Raw genomic sequence first — 12751 nt, 5'->3', positions numbered from 1 at the left:
TCCTCTCAATATTGCATCGCCGTTGAGAGTTGAGTCTAGCTTCTGCATATCGTCGTTCATCTCCATCTTGTGTCCGTGCCTCCATCACTGTGAGTGCTTCTTGCGCCCTGGCGTTGTCCATGCACTCATTTTCAGAGCCAGTTGTGGTCAAGACGCTTGGCGACGAGACCTGGTCGTGCCATTCCAACTCACCGAGCTCGTCACCAGTACGGCTGGTCCATGGCCTCCAAAGTGACTCATTAGGCGTTGACCGAGCTGAAGAAGGCATTGAATCACACTCGCCGTGCTAGCCAGTCGAGCCGAGGAGGACCTTCCCGAAGGGGGATGGGGATGGGGATCGGATGGTGTGATGGGGTGCCATACACAGATCAAACCAGAGCATGATGTATGGGATGGTGGCCCTCCCTTGATCAACCCCGATGTCATTCACTCTCTCGCCCGTCCCGTGATGCCGGCATCCGTCATGTGGCATGGAAGACTTGGTCAGCAGGCGGCACGGGGAGGGGGAGGGGGGGAGGGGGGGAGGGGGGGGGCAACGAGACAGTGACAGACCAGACTCTAGGGAGGAGGGAGATGGCAGAGACCGAGGCGTACTACCGAACCAAGAAGGTGGTATGGGGCGTCCAGCCCGAGCCTGTGGTCATTGTCCTGCAGGGCGAGAATGGCCCATGCCCGCTCCTTGCTCTGGTCAATGTCCTTTGTCTCCGTGGTCACCTTGTTCTCTCTCCAGACGGCACGGGCATCGTCTCCTTTGCTGATCTCGTCACTCTGCTGGCAACTGCTGTTCTGGATCGGGTTGCTGCTCGCCGACTTGCTGGTCATGATGGGGATGATGCTCGGGTCCAGAAGCTGGTGGATGAGGCCATCGACTCGCTGCCGACGCTCGCTGTCGGTCTCGATGTCAATCTCCGCTTTGGTGGTGTTGATCAGCATGAGTACACCGCTAACTTGGTTTTGTTTGATCTTTTTGGCGTCGAGCTGGTCCATGGCTGGGTGGTAGATCCGCAGGACGATGCCACTCGTGCTGTTGTTGCCCATCGCTCCTACAATCAGCTCGTCGACCTCATCGTTGGTGCGGCGCCCGTCCCTGTGTCGACTGCAGCGGGGGAGTCGGGCCACGGTGGAGAAGCTGTGGTCGCTGACTCGGGTGACGGTGGGGCAGATGCCGCGGGGGAGTCGGGCCACGGTGGAGAAGCTGTGGTCGCTGACTCGGGTGACGGTGGGGCAGATGCCGCGGGGGAGTCGGGCCACGGTGGAGAAGCTGTGGTCGCTGACTCGGGTGACGGTGGGGCAGATGCCGCGGGGGAGTCGGGCCATGGTGGAGCAGACACTGCGACTGACCCGGGCCACGGTGGAAACGCTGCGGCCGCTGACCCGGGCCACGGTGGAGACGCTGCGACCGCTGACTCGAGCCATGATAGTTCGCATTCCGCCGACTCTGGTGGTGAGGGAACAATCTCCATCTCCACGCCTGACGCGCGCGCCGAACCGTCTGCGGCTGACGCGGGCGATGGCAACCAAGATGCTGCTGGGTCAGGCGATACAGACGCCGCAAGCAAGGCGGGCTTGGAGCGCGCAGTGGCTCAAGAGTGGTTGGCTAGCACTGCAGGCCAGCTGACGTACTACGGGCTCGCCGAGCTTCATCGCCACCTTGGCATCAACTCGCTGGCGGTCCTCTACCGTAACAACCACTTTTCCACCATCCTCCGCGACGAGTCGGGCCTCTACGCCCTGATCACCGACGTCGGCTACGCCGACTACGACGATGTGGTGTGGGAGAAGCTCGCGTCGATCGACGGCGACGACGGGTTCTACACCGGTGCGCTCCGTCCGTACGGCGCCAGTGCGGCTCCCGCCGCGCCAGTCCCTGCAGTGCACGATGCCGATCTCCTCCTCGCCCGCCAGCTGCAAGCCGAGGAAGAACGCAACGCGCGCGCGCATGACGCGCGCGACCGCCGCCACGACGACGCCCGTCGCAGGCAGCAGGCACGTGCCCGGCAGTCGCAACCGGCTCAGCCGCAGCCTCCCCAGTCGCAGCCACAGCCGCCCTCACCCGCCGCCGGCACACAGAAAGCCAAGAAGGGATGTACCATGATGTAATGAACATTGCCTCTGCCTCGCTACAGGGTGAGGGCGGCTGGCTACTGTGACGGGGCCGTGGTTGGGCGGGCAGCCGCGGCCGCGGCCTCGGGCCTCGCGGCCTTGCTCCGCTGCTGCTTCTCGTAGGCGATGATGCGCTCGCGGACCTTGTTGAACAGCTCGTGGCGGAGCGCGTGGCGGGCGGTTATGCGCTCTCCAGGCTCAAAGCGAAGCATCTTCTTGACCAGGTCGACGAGGAGGCGCTTCTCGGAGGAGAACATGAGGTCGATGGGGGTGATCTGCTCGACGTGGCGGAGCGAGGACTTGGACTGGGCAAGCTCGGGCCAGCGGAGCTTGCCGGAGGCGTCAAAGTACTTTTGCGCGTGCGAGTCTGCGTTGCGGGCCATCGACGGCGGGATGGCGCCGAGCAGGCGCTCCATCATGGCGAGGTGCTCGACGTTGTCGTGGGTCTGGAAGACGGCCTCGCCGGTGAGGAGCTCGATGAGGATGCAGCCGACGGACCAGATGTCGCAGGGGAACGACCAGCCGAGGCCGAGAATGACCTCGGGTGCGCGGTAGTGGCGGGTCGAGACAACCGATGAGTGGTAGTCGTGCTCGTACGTGGCCGAGCCAAAGTCGATGAGCTTGATGGCGGTCGAGGCCGGGAGCCGGTACGAGCGCTCGCGCCCGGTGTGGTCGTACGTCGGTAGTGTGTCCGAGTTGGCAAACAGGATGTTCTCCGGCTTGAGGTCGGTGTGGATGAGATCCATGTCGTGGAGGTACGCCACCGAGTAGATGAGCTGGTACGCCAGGTCGATGGTGTGGTTGTAGCGGAAGCCACGGTACTTGTTCTCCTTCATAAAGTCAAAGACCGAGAGCCCGTACCGCTTGAACACCATGCACACATGGTTGCGGTAGTCAAAGTACCCGCGGAGATGAATGCACCCCGAGTCACCGTTCTTGGCCTCACGCTGCTCGACGTCGTCCAGAATGTTCATCTCAATTTCTGCCGCCTTGCGGTACTTGGGGATGTTGCGAATGATCTTGATGGCCACCCACTGCCGCCGCTTGTTGTCCCACGCCTCAACCACTTTGCCAAACGTGCCCTCACCGAGCAGCGCCTGGATTTTGTACCGCGACGTGATGTTTGAGCCCAGCCGCACGATAAAGTGTCCGTTCTCGTCATCGCACGACGGCCGCGGCTCCTTGGGCGCCCGCGAGCTGCTGCTCCCGCCATGCCGCGAAGCCTTCTTGGTCCCGCTCGCTGCGCTCTTGTGCGCTCCGCTGCTCTTGCTTGACTTGCTTGTCCCGCTCCCGCCTGCGGGCCGCCACTGGGCCGACCTCGCGCCCGGCGGTACAAACGAGGACGGAATGACCGGTCGGTCGCCCACAAGCAGCCCGTACCGTGTCGCGTAGAGCACCTGGTCCGCCTTTGGCAACGCCAGTACATCCTTGCCTGTCAGCGCGTACAGCGCCCCAGCTTCCCGCTTCCCACTCCCAGCCGCGCCTGCCTGTGACCGCGCCGACGTGGCGAGTGTACCCTTTGCCGCCGAGCCAGCTGCGCTCGCCACCGCTCCGCCCAAGGGAGCGGATGAGGCCGAGGTCGACGTAGCCGAGCCCGAGCCCGAAGGCCCAGCACCAGACGAGCCGCTCGCCATAGGCATGCCCGTCATGCCCGCCGTACCGCCCGTGGGCGCCGTCGGCAGGTGGACGCGGCTCACACCAGGTCGGCCGTCGTCAAAAGTTCGCGCGTACTTGCGGCGCGGAAGGGCGGCGTCAGAGCCGAGTCCCTTCCGCTTACGCGTGGCCACGCTTGTGTCTGCTGCATGCGGCCGATGTGTCGACATGCTGCTCTCTCTTGGTTATGCTCCTCACGTTCGGTCGCTTCCCTCACGCCCGCCTCTTGCCCTCGGTAGCAGCAACGTGCGCTGATGCCGGATGACAAAGGCCGGAGTCCGGTCAGAGTCGAATGTTGCCTGTCGTCAGCGAAATTAATGATACCTTGTTCCCCAAATTGCCAACAAAAACTGCCGCCACTCACCCATGAAACGGCCCGCAGACACGCCGAGTCGCACAAGAGCGACGAGTCGCACAGCCCCCCCCCCCCCCCTCCCCCCCCTGGCACATCCTGCACGGATCTGTCCATCCCACACAGCCCGTATACCCCGTGTAGCCCGCGCAACCCATGCAACAAGTCAAGAAGGTCAGCCCGCTCATCGCCTGGCCTCATCGCTTGTGATCTGTTGTCGGGTCAAGCCATTGCATGTTCCCCCCCCATCAAAACAGCCCGGCTTGTCGCCTTGTGACCCCGCCTTCCTCCAACTGGGCCTACCTATCATTCATGCACGTCATCCATCAATCACACCATGATGATCGGCCACACTATATGAGGGAGCACCAATAACAGACACATGCACAGATTGGGGTGCCTCGTTGATGGCGTCGCTTACGGTGACGATGAGCGTTTTGTCGCCGGCTACAGCGACGCCTTGTGTCTACAACAGCACCCGCCATTGATCAGTGATTTTTCATCGTCGCCAGCTCAACAAACATCACACGCCATTCTGCCGGCACATGCTCCCCATTGCTTACCATACACCACACTACACGCGTCTATGATCCCCCATCTTCTGCGTTGCATTGTCTCAACGAAATCGCTGGCTTCTCTCGATGACCATCGCTCATCGAACTCTTCACCCTGCCGCCATCATGAAACAGCCCCGATCCCTGCCGACCTCTTCTCGCGACCAGCATCTCCTTCTCCTTGATCCTCCCAACGCCATCCCCACATCATCAACAACCGCTGACTTCTCCCTTTACAGGCCATTCTCTCCCCTCCTCCCGCGTCCACCGCTCCTCCTCTCCCCCAACCACCCGACTCCGCCATTCTGTGGTTTCGCACACCTTTGGCGCCACACGCAGCGACCGACAGCAATCACAACACCAACGACGCAAGGTTGGTCATGGCGAGCGAGCGGCAGACCCGGGAGCACATCCGGCATGCGTTTCGTGCGTTTGACAAGAGCGGGCGTGGGAGGCTGGGGCGAGACGGCGTCTGCCTGGCCATGACGGCGGTCCTTGGCTATGAGCCGTCGCGGGTCGACGTCGCTGTCGTCCTCGGCCTCCCGCTGGATGCACCGGCTGGAGAGCTGCAGAGTGCGACGGTGAGCGAGGATACCTTTGTGAGCTACATGTCTGACAAGATGGCGAGAATGGATGTCTCTGCTCGCGCCGCTGATGCCTTTGACGCCCTGGCGTCTGCATCGGGCCTTGGCTACCTGACCAAGGAGAACTGCCAGGCTGCGCTCGACGCGCTCGGTGTCTCCACCCTGCTGGAGCTTGTCACCGCCGATGCACCGGGCTCGGCCGTCGGTGCTCCGTTCATTTCGCTGGACGACGTCTTTGCCGAGGCTGATCTCGACGACGACGGCCGGATCACCCGCGCAGACTTTCTGCTCCTCGCCTCGCGGGCGGCAGCGCAGACCATGTGAACCGCGCAACAGACGGCGAAGCCAGCTTGCCACTCCTCTCCTGCCACACGCTTACCTCTTTATTCATCCTTCCAGCTCTCGGCAGCGAGTGCGTCGGCGAGCAGGACGTAGACCGAGAGCGGATACCGCCGGACAAACCGGATGCGGAGCAGGCCGTCGCCGCCTCCGTCCTCGCTGCCCACCAGCTCGAGGCCGGCCGCGTCCAGGAGCGAGGAAGCCATGTCTGGGAACTCAAGCACCTCGTCGCGCCACTGCGGGCGGAACAGGATGTCGTCGTAGTGGTAGTCGAGGTGTGGCGCGTAGCCGATCGTCTGCAGGAGGTCAACGACCCAGCTGACACCGCCGACCTGCCCGCTGCGCCGCTCCACGGCGCCGTCGCTGCTGCGCGTCACGCCGCTGTACATGGCAAACACCATGTTTGACTCGAGGACCGACGGTGGAAGCAGCGCACCACCGCTGTCGCGCACTCGCGGGTCGAGCGAGCCCAGAAAGTTGGCCGCAGACTCGAGCGACGCCACCCGGTAGCACGCCTCCTCGCCTTCAAACTCCTCACACACAAAGAGCTTGAGCAGCTCGATGCACGACGCAACCTCCTCCATTCGCGCCTTGACCATGGTGTACACCAGGATCGGGAACATGTCCTCCGCTCCGAGCGCCACCGCGCACGATGCGCTCCCGCTTCGCTCCTTGGCTGCCTGCACCGCACTAACAACAGCCTCCGAGCCGCCCATCAGGGCCGCCAGCTTGCTCCGCGGCGAGACCTCGTGCGCCACCCGCTCCATGCACGCAATCGCTGCGTGGTACGGATCGCTCAGCGTGGTGCTCTCTTTTGCCACCACTTGCCGGCTGACAGGCACTCGAAGCAAGATGCCTGCATCGTCGGTCTCGTCGCCGGTCTCGCACGTCTCGTCGGCATCGAAAAAGTCGACGTGCGCAAAGTCGGGCGAGTCGACGGCATCAAAGGCGGCAAAGATCGACGACGACGACCCGCCGCCTGATCGCACCCCGCCGCGTGGTGACCGCTGGGCTGCCTCGCCGCTGCCCACCGCCACCCGAGGCGACGTTAAGCCTTCGTCAAACTCAAAGACGCCGCCACCGGGCTCGTCATCGGTCGTCATCACCACCCCAGCCTCGTATCCGTCCTCGTCGTCGACGTCATCTTCTTCGTCGACCTCAGCATCATCCTCATCATTGCCGTCGTCGCCGTCGTCGCCGTCGTCACCGCGAGCCCCCGTCTCGGCAACATCGGTTCCTGCGTCGCCACTGTCGGGCACTTGGTCGTCGTCTTCGCTCTGGTCGTACACATACTCTGAGGTGAGTCCGCCAACCGATGACATCGACGAGATGACAGGCGGCAACGAGTCGGTCACGCCGCCGCGAACGCGGGCATCGGCATCCAGCAGCAGCTCGTCCTTCACGCCGAGGTCGCGGAGCGAGACGCGTGCAAAGCCGGCAATTTTGGACGCCAGCGCGTGGTTGGCGGCAAAACACCGCGCTCTCAGCAGCTCGGAGAGCACTTGCCACGTCCGCTCAAACAGGACCGTGTCGAGTACGTCGAGAGAGAGCACCTCCCATCCGGGCGGCATGTCGAACGAGTCGGGCGTCCCACGCGCCGCCGCCGACCCGACCCCGACGCCCGGCGCCTCGGGAACCTCGAACCCGTGCGCCGACATCCACAGCACCTCGAGCACCGTCAGCCGGAGCAAAAGTCGGAACGACGCGAGGTCGTCGATGGCGTTGGCCACCGCCGCCCGCGCCCGTATCGCGCCCGACGAGCCCTTGGGCATGCTCACCGCCCGTGCCGCGGAGAACGAGCCATAGAGCAGGTTATAGATGTCAACAAACGCACGCACAAGCGAGGCCAGCGGCGAGAGCGAGAGCGAGGTCAGCAGCGACCGCACCCGATCGCCAAACCCGAGCGACGGCGACGAGATAAACGGCGCCATCGCCATCGCCAGTCGGTCCAGCGTCCCTGGCAGGTGCGCCTCGACAAGGCCCCACCACTTGGACGAGCTCGACCCGACCTGCCGCCGCAGCTTGCCCAACCGCTCGCTCTCCCATGCACGTCGCGGATCAAGCGGAGCGCACAGCGCACTTCGCAGCGAGTCCACGAACCCGCTTTGCCCTGCTGTCTGCGCAAGCATCGCACCCTCGCCAGCCGGCCCTGCGCCGGCCAGCTGCTCGGCCTCGTTACCAGGCGCAAGCAACGTCACCATGTGGCTCCCACCGGCCCGTGCTTTTTCGTACATCTCCATGTTGGCGAGCACAAGCTCAGCTGCCACCGCCGACGTGCCGGCTGCCAGCGCGGCTGCCGTCCGCGGCCGCTCCACCACGGCCCCAAGCAACTCCCCTGAGCTTCCCTGGATCTCGCCGGCCACGCGTTGACCCAGCGGCGAGCTGAAGGCGGCAGGCCCGACCAGTGCGTTGTCTCGAAAGACGGCCTCGACGCACGAGCCATCAAGGCAGAGCAGCACGCCTGGTCCGGAGAGCGTGCCGGCAGCAAAGGTGCCGTAAAAGACGCCGAAGCGTGGGAAGGAGTCCAGGACTCGCACTACGCCGTCGTGCTCGGCCCGGCTCATGCCTAGCTTCCCGCTCGGCGAAAGGACAGGCGGTGACCGACCCGAGCCTGACCGCGACCTCGTCATGGCCTCAGCAACCAAGCTTCCCTGCGCCGCCACCTCAAACGCCTCTGCCATCACCCGGCGGCAGGCCGCCAGCGACGCGCCGGTTGACAGCGCCGAGAGCACGCCCGGCCCGCTCAATGCGTCAGCCTCAAACATGCCCGAGTACACCACGCCCTCACGGAGGTATTCCATGGCGCCGTATCCGCTCCGCTCCACATCGTAGTCGTCGAGCAAGAGCTCACCAGCGGCCGGCGACGCTTTCACCATCACCTCGCCGCTGTAGCTGGCGCCGTCCGGGTAGACAATCCGGCCCGAGCTCACCGGCACATCGCCAGCAAACACGCCCTCAAATACGTACGCGCCCGGCACGACGAGGCGGCCAAGGCCGGCCCGGCGGCCGTTGACAAACTCCCCCTCGTACAGCGTGCCGCGGCTCGGAAACAGCAGTGTTCCGAACCCGTGCGGGCGCTCGTCGTCGTTGAGCAGGCCCTGGTACACGCCGTAGTCGCCGATGGGCATCGGCTTGAGCGTCTCAAGCATCGTGCTCGACGACTTGCGCAGGAGCCGCAGCGCCTCTTGTGAGTACTCGCCGGATCGGCTGCAGTCGTCGTTGTCGTGGTCGGAGCTCCCGCCCGCCACTGGCGTCGCTAGATGCTTGCCCACCCGCACACGTTTGCGGACCTTGGTTCGGCGGGAGGGCACCGGTGAGTCGGCCCGCACCGAGCTGCCTGCCGCCGTGACGCTGCCGGCGAGTGCGCGCTGGAGGCTGGCGATGCGGTCGTGCTTCTCGGCAGTAAGGAGCGCGGCGGCGTCGACAGCAGAGAGAACCCGCTCGCGGGTCTCAATGGACTCAGCGGTCATGGCCGTTCCGTCGGGCTCATTGGGCCTGAACGACGAGTCGTAGGCCATCAGCTGGACCAGCGACCGCGCCTGGGTGAGAAAGAGCGACTCCTTCTCACGGTACTGCTCCTCGACTGCAGCCAGTGCCGATGAGACAGCCAGCAGCTCGTTGACTCGCCGCCGCAGCTTGACGTAAAAGTGCCGGTCCGAACGAGCGTCGCCGACGCACCCTTGGCGTCTGCCGACGTGCCCTCGAGTGCTCCTGGCGGCATGGCGGCAAAGAGCGGCGGGAGCACGTCGGCCAGCGCCGCGTTGGCCTCCTTGCACAACTTGACAAACTTGCGCCGGAATGTGGCCGTGTCCTTGGGCGTGCCCAGTGCTTCGATGGCTGTCTCGATGGCCTTGACTCGCTTGGTGAGCTTGGAGACGGCCTTGGAGAGCGAGTGCAGGATCTTGCGATCGCCCTTGGGCAGTGACATGGTGCCGGACCTCGGCCGCCCGCGAGCACGCCCACCTCCGCTCCCGCCGACCACGGCCTCTAGATTGCGATTGATGAGCGGAACGCCTCCGTGGTCTGCAAACATCGCCTCCTCGCCGCTGCCTGCCACACCGAGCACTGGCGAGCTCGCCGTCCTGGCCAGCGGTCCCCCGTCCAGCCGCGCACTCGGAATGGGCGTAGGCAGCGTCGTAACCTCCCCGCTTCCACCAGCTCCACTCGCCATGCCTCCAATATAGTCTCCACAACCACCACCACCACCACCGCTGCCGCCGTCGTCCTCGTTGGCATCAGCCACCGACTTGCGTCGCCCCAGGCGCCGGAACCTGCTCAAAAGCGAGCTCCCTGTCGCCACCGGCCACCGTCGCAACCCGCTTGCCCACTCTGTGAGTCCATGACCATCACTCCTTGCTCGCTCCCCTCACAAGGCTCACTCTTCTGCTCCCTCCCTCCCTGGCTGGCTGGCTAGTTGGCTGGCTCTGGCTGCGTACGGTTCGACATGGACTGAGTGAGGTGTTCTGGTCGCATTCGAGTTGGCGCTGGCGCTGACGCTGGCGCTGGCGCGAGCCCAGTGATGGCCTCCTGGAGCCATTTGCCGCGAGCATGCAGCAGCTGCTGTGGTGGGATAGTTGTATCATGTATGGATCAAGTGTGGAGCATGGCGGATGTGTGTTTGGATGGAGAGGGTGATGGCTGCTTGATGGAGGATGTTCGGTCCAAGCTCGAAGGTACAGCCAGGTGCAGCAGTGTCGTTGGCTACGATTGATGCGATGTGGCTCCGGCCGCTTGGCAGTATCGATGGCCTCCTCCCCCTCCCTCTCTCCCTCCCTTCCCCTTTCTCCCTCCTTCTACCCCCCCCCCCCTCTTTCTTCCCCGCCCCGTTCCAACAGTGTTCTCAAACGGCTGGCAGCGGCACCCCCCGCCCACGCTGACACGGCCTCCACCACCACCAACCTCCGCACACCGGCATCAGCACTCCACTCCCACACTTGGTTGCTCCTCACCTCCCTCCCCCCCCCCCCCCCCCCATCCCCATCCACATCCCCTCTGCCACACGTTCCGCAACCACGTCCACCATTGCCCGTTGTTGTTCATCTCGCGGAAAGGTTGGAATGGCCGACTCCGCGAGCGGCCAGCGAGTCCGTCAGTCGAGCAAGGCACGGAGCGGTTGCAGCAAGGCAAAGTGCAAGACTCCAGCGCATGGCCTTGCTCGCTACTGCCCGAAACATGCTGGATCGGCTCGCTCGTTCATCACCACAGAAGTCCGTGATGCCCTTCGCTCGGTTGAGTTTGACATGTGGCGGTATTCGAAGGAGGTAGGTCCTGGGGAGGCAACGGAGGTTGTCGAGGAGGAGATGGCGAATATGGAGGAGTAGATGGGGAGGGGAAGGGGGGGGGGGGTGGTGGTGGCGAATATGGAGGAGTAGATGGAGGAAGTGGAGAATGTCGAGGAGATGGAGAGACAGATCAGATCAGAGGGAGATATCGATCAAGGGGGGGGGGGGGCTCGACCTGCCCTCCCCACTGCGCCCAGACTCATATCATACACTGTTGTTGCAGGAGCTGGTGTACTTGTTCGAGGCCATGTTTGAAGACACAGGCCTGGTGTACGCGTTCTCGTTGGAGGAAGACGTCCTGCTTGCGTTTCTCAACGCAGTCAAGGCCAACTACAACGACAATCCGTTCCACAATCTGTACCACTCGTTCTGCGTGACGCAGATGGTGTTTACGGTGCTGATGGCGTGCAACGAGTTGCCCGAGTTCCTTGACGAATGGGAGCGGCTGGCGCTCATGGTCTCTGCAGTGTGTCACGACCTGGACCACGACGGAGTCAACAACTCTTTCCACATCAACTCCAAGTCCGAGCTTGCGGTCATCTACAATGACCAGTCATGTCTGGAGAACCACCACTGCTCGCAAGCCTTTCGCATCCTGCACCGCCCGCCGTCGAACCTGCTCAGCGGCTACTCCGAGGACGAGTACAAGAAGTTCCGCAAGCTGGTCATCGGCTGCGTGCTTTCCACCGACATGGGTCGCCACTTTGACATCCTCGGGCGGTTCGACAAGCTCATCGCGCCGCTGCGGGCGGCCGGGGCGTCGCTGACCGACGTCTCGGCCGCGCAGTCGGTCGACACCGACGCACCGACCTTTGACTTTGGTGACGCCGGCCACCGGGCCCTTCTGGCCCAGATTGTCCTCATGTGTTGCGACATCTCCAATGAGGTCCGCCCTTTCTCGGTCTCGCGCATCTGGGCCGACAGGCTGGTTGAGGAGTTTGGAAACCAGGTCGACCGCGAGAAGGCCATGGGCCTTCCATTCCTGCCGTTTATGGACCGCGACCAGGTTGTCCTTGAAAAGTCGCAGATCGGCTTCATCGCCTTTCTCCTCCGCCCGCTCTGGGTCTCGGCCTCGGTCCTCCTCCCGCCGCTCGGTGCCTACGTCGACGCCATCGACGAAAACTACCAGCAGTGGTCGGTCGTCGTCCAGCGCAACGCTTCGAACGAGATGCTGCGTCTCCTCTCCAACCTGCATCCCGAGTTTGAGGAGCAGACCGTCGACGCAGGAACCGTTCTCTGCCGCAAGGACGAGGATTCTGACGAGCTGTTCTTTGTTCATGAGGGCGATGTCTGCGTTGTCGACGAGCAGTTTGACCGCGTCCTCAACACTTTTACCACCGGCTGCTTCTTTGGCGAGATCGCCGTGCTCAAAGGCATTCCGCGGACCGCAAACGTTGTCGCCAAGACAGAAGCCCGCATCCACGTCGCCTCTAAGGACATGGTCCTCGCCCTCCTCGACGACCACCCCGACTTTCGCAAGACCCTCGAGCAGGTCGCCACCATCCGCGAGGGTGTCATCCACCGCAACGCCGCAAAGGGTCTGCAGTCCATTGGCCTTGGCCTCATCGACCATGACCAGCTTGTTCACATGGGCGGTGGGTGATACCTCCCACCCGCACCTTGCCTCGGCTTTGCTGCCCTTGCCTGGTGTAATGATAAAGCCTTCTCGCCTGCACCTGCACTCATCGCCACCGTCTCGCGTGCCAATTGCCATCGGCGTGTAAGCTCGACCAACAGCAGAGGGGGGGGGCGGGCCGCAGCGCAAACTATCTCCAACCGAGTCGAAACGGGTTTGTCACTCGGTCGACAGCAGAACGATCAAAGGCGAGAGGTAAGCGTGACAAATACAAGTTAGTATACTCATCTCCGAAGTACGTCAAAGAT

The 12751-nt window shown here is 63.6% G+C and overlaps 5 protein-coding genes across 5 annotated transcripts; 3 read left to right on the top strand and 2 right to left on the bottom strand.

Moving 5' to 3' along the window:
• Positions 1 to 521: 521 nt before the first annotated feature.
• AMSG_04369 (uncharacterized protein) lies at positions 522 to 2100 on the top strand (the record flags this gene model as incomplete). Its single annotated transcript, XM_013903256.1, has 1 exon — positions 522 to 2100. Exon 1 carries the CDS (start codon positions 574 to 576, stop codon positions 2098 to 2100), a length of 1527 nt encoding a protein of 508 aa, XP_013758710.1. The 5' UTR covers positions 522 to 573.
• AMSG_04368 (CMGC/CLK protein kinase) lies at positions 2082 to 4039 on the bottom strand. The gene has a single exon (XM_013903255.1). The coding sequence runs from the start codon at positions 3924 to 3926 to the stop codon at positions 2142 to 2144; it is 1785 nt and encodes a 594-aa protein (XP_013758709.1). The 5' UTR covers positions 3927 to 4039; the 3' UTR covers positions 2082 to 2141.
• Positions 4040 to 5042: 1003 nt separating this feature from the next.
• Positions 5043 to 5723, top strand: AMSG_04367 (uncharacterized protein; the record flags this gene model as incomplete). Its single annotated transcript, XM_013903254.1, has 1 exon — positions 5043 to 5723. One exon carries the CDS (start codon positions 5043 to 5045, stop codon positions 5568 to 5570), a length of 528 nt encoding a protein of 175 aa, XP_013758708.1. The 3' UTR covers positions 5571 to 5723.
• On the bottom strand, positions 5609 to 9791 carry AMSG_04366 (MORN repeat protein). The gene is made up of 2 exons (XM_013903253.1): positions 9247 to 9791; positions 5609 to 9220 (listed from the first exon to the last, which is right to left on the bottom strand). The coding sequence occupies exons 1-2, from the start codon at positions 9754 to 9756 to the stop codon at positions 5630 to 5632; spliced, it is 4101 nt and encodes a 1366-aa protein (XP_013758707.1). The 5' UTR covers positions 9757 to 9791; the 3' UTR covers positions 5609 to 5629.
• A 771-nt stretch (positions 9792 to 10562) lies between these two features.
• AMSG_04365 (high-affinity cGMP-specific 3',5'-cyclic phosphodiesterase 9A) lies at positions 10563 to 12548 on the top strand. Its single transcript, XM_013903252.1, has 2 exons — positions 10563 to 10846; positions 11091 to 12548. The coding sequence occupies exons 1-2, from the start codon at positions 10643 to 10645 to the stop codon at positions 12468 to 12470; spliced, it is 1584 nt and encodes a 527-aa protein (XP_013758706.1). The 5' UTR covers positions 10563 to 10642; the 3' UTR covers positions 12471 to 12548.
• The last annotated feature ends 203 nt before the right edge of the window (positions 12549 to 12751 follow it).

The sequence above is a fragment of the Thecamonas trahens genome (assembly GCF_000142905.1).
Source record: "Thecamonas trahens ATCC 50062 unplaced genomic scaffold supercont1.18, whole genome shotgun sequence".
Taxonomy (NCBI): domain Eukaryota; order Apusomonadida; family Apusomonadidae; genus Thecamonas; species Thecamonas trahens.
Note: the sequence above shows the minus strand (reverse complement) of the source record. Positions and strands in the feature narration are given on the sequence as shown.

Bases quoted from the DNA above. Each gene is read 5' to 3' on its own strand.
- AMSG_04368 (XM_013903255.1), bottom strand. From the start codon at position 3,926: ATGTCGACACATCGGCCGCATGCAGCAGACACAAGCGTGGCCACGCGT.
- AMSG_04366 (XM_013903253.1), bottom strand. From the start codon at position 9,756: ATGGCGAGTGGAGCTGGTGGAAGCGGGGAGGTTACGACGCTGCCTACG. The intron at 9,221-9,246 runs GTTCGGACCGGC...TTTTACGTCAAG, and splicing joins AGGGTGCGTCGGCGACGCTC to CTGCGGCGGCGAGTCAACGA.
- AMSG_04365 (XM_013903252.1), top strand. From the start codon at position 10,643: ATGGCCGACTCCGCGAGCGGCCAGCGAGTCCGTCAGTCGAGCAAGGCA. The intron at 10,847-11,090 runs GTAGGTCCTGGG...CTGTTGTTGCAG, and splicing joins TGTGGCGGTATTCGAAGGAG to GAGCTGGTGTACTTGTTCGA.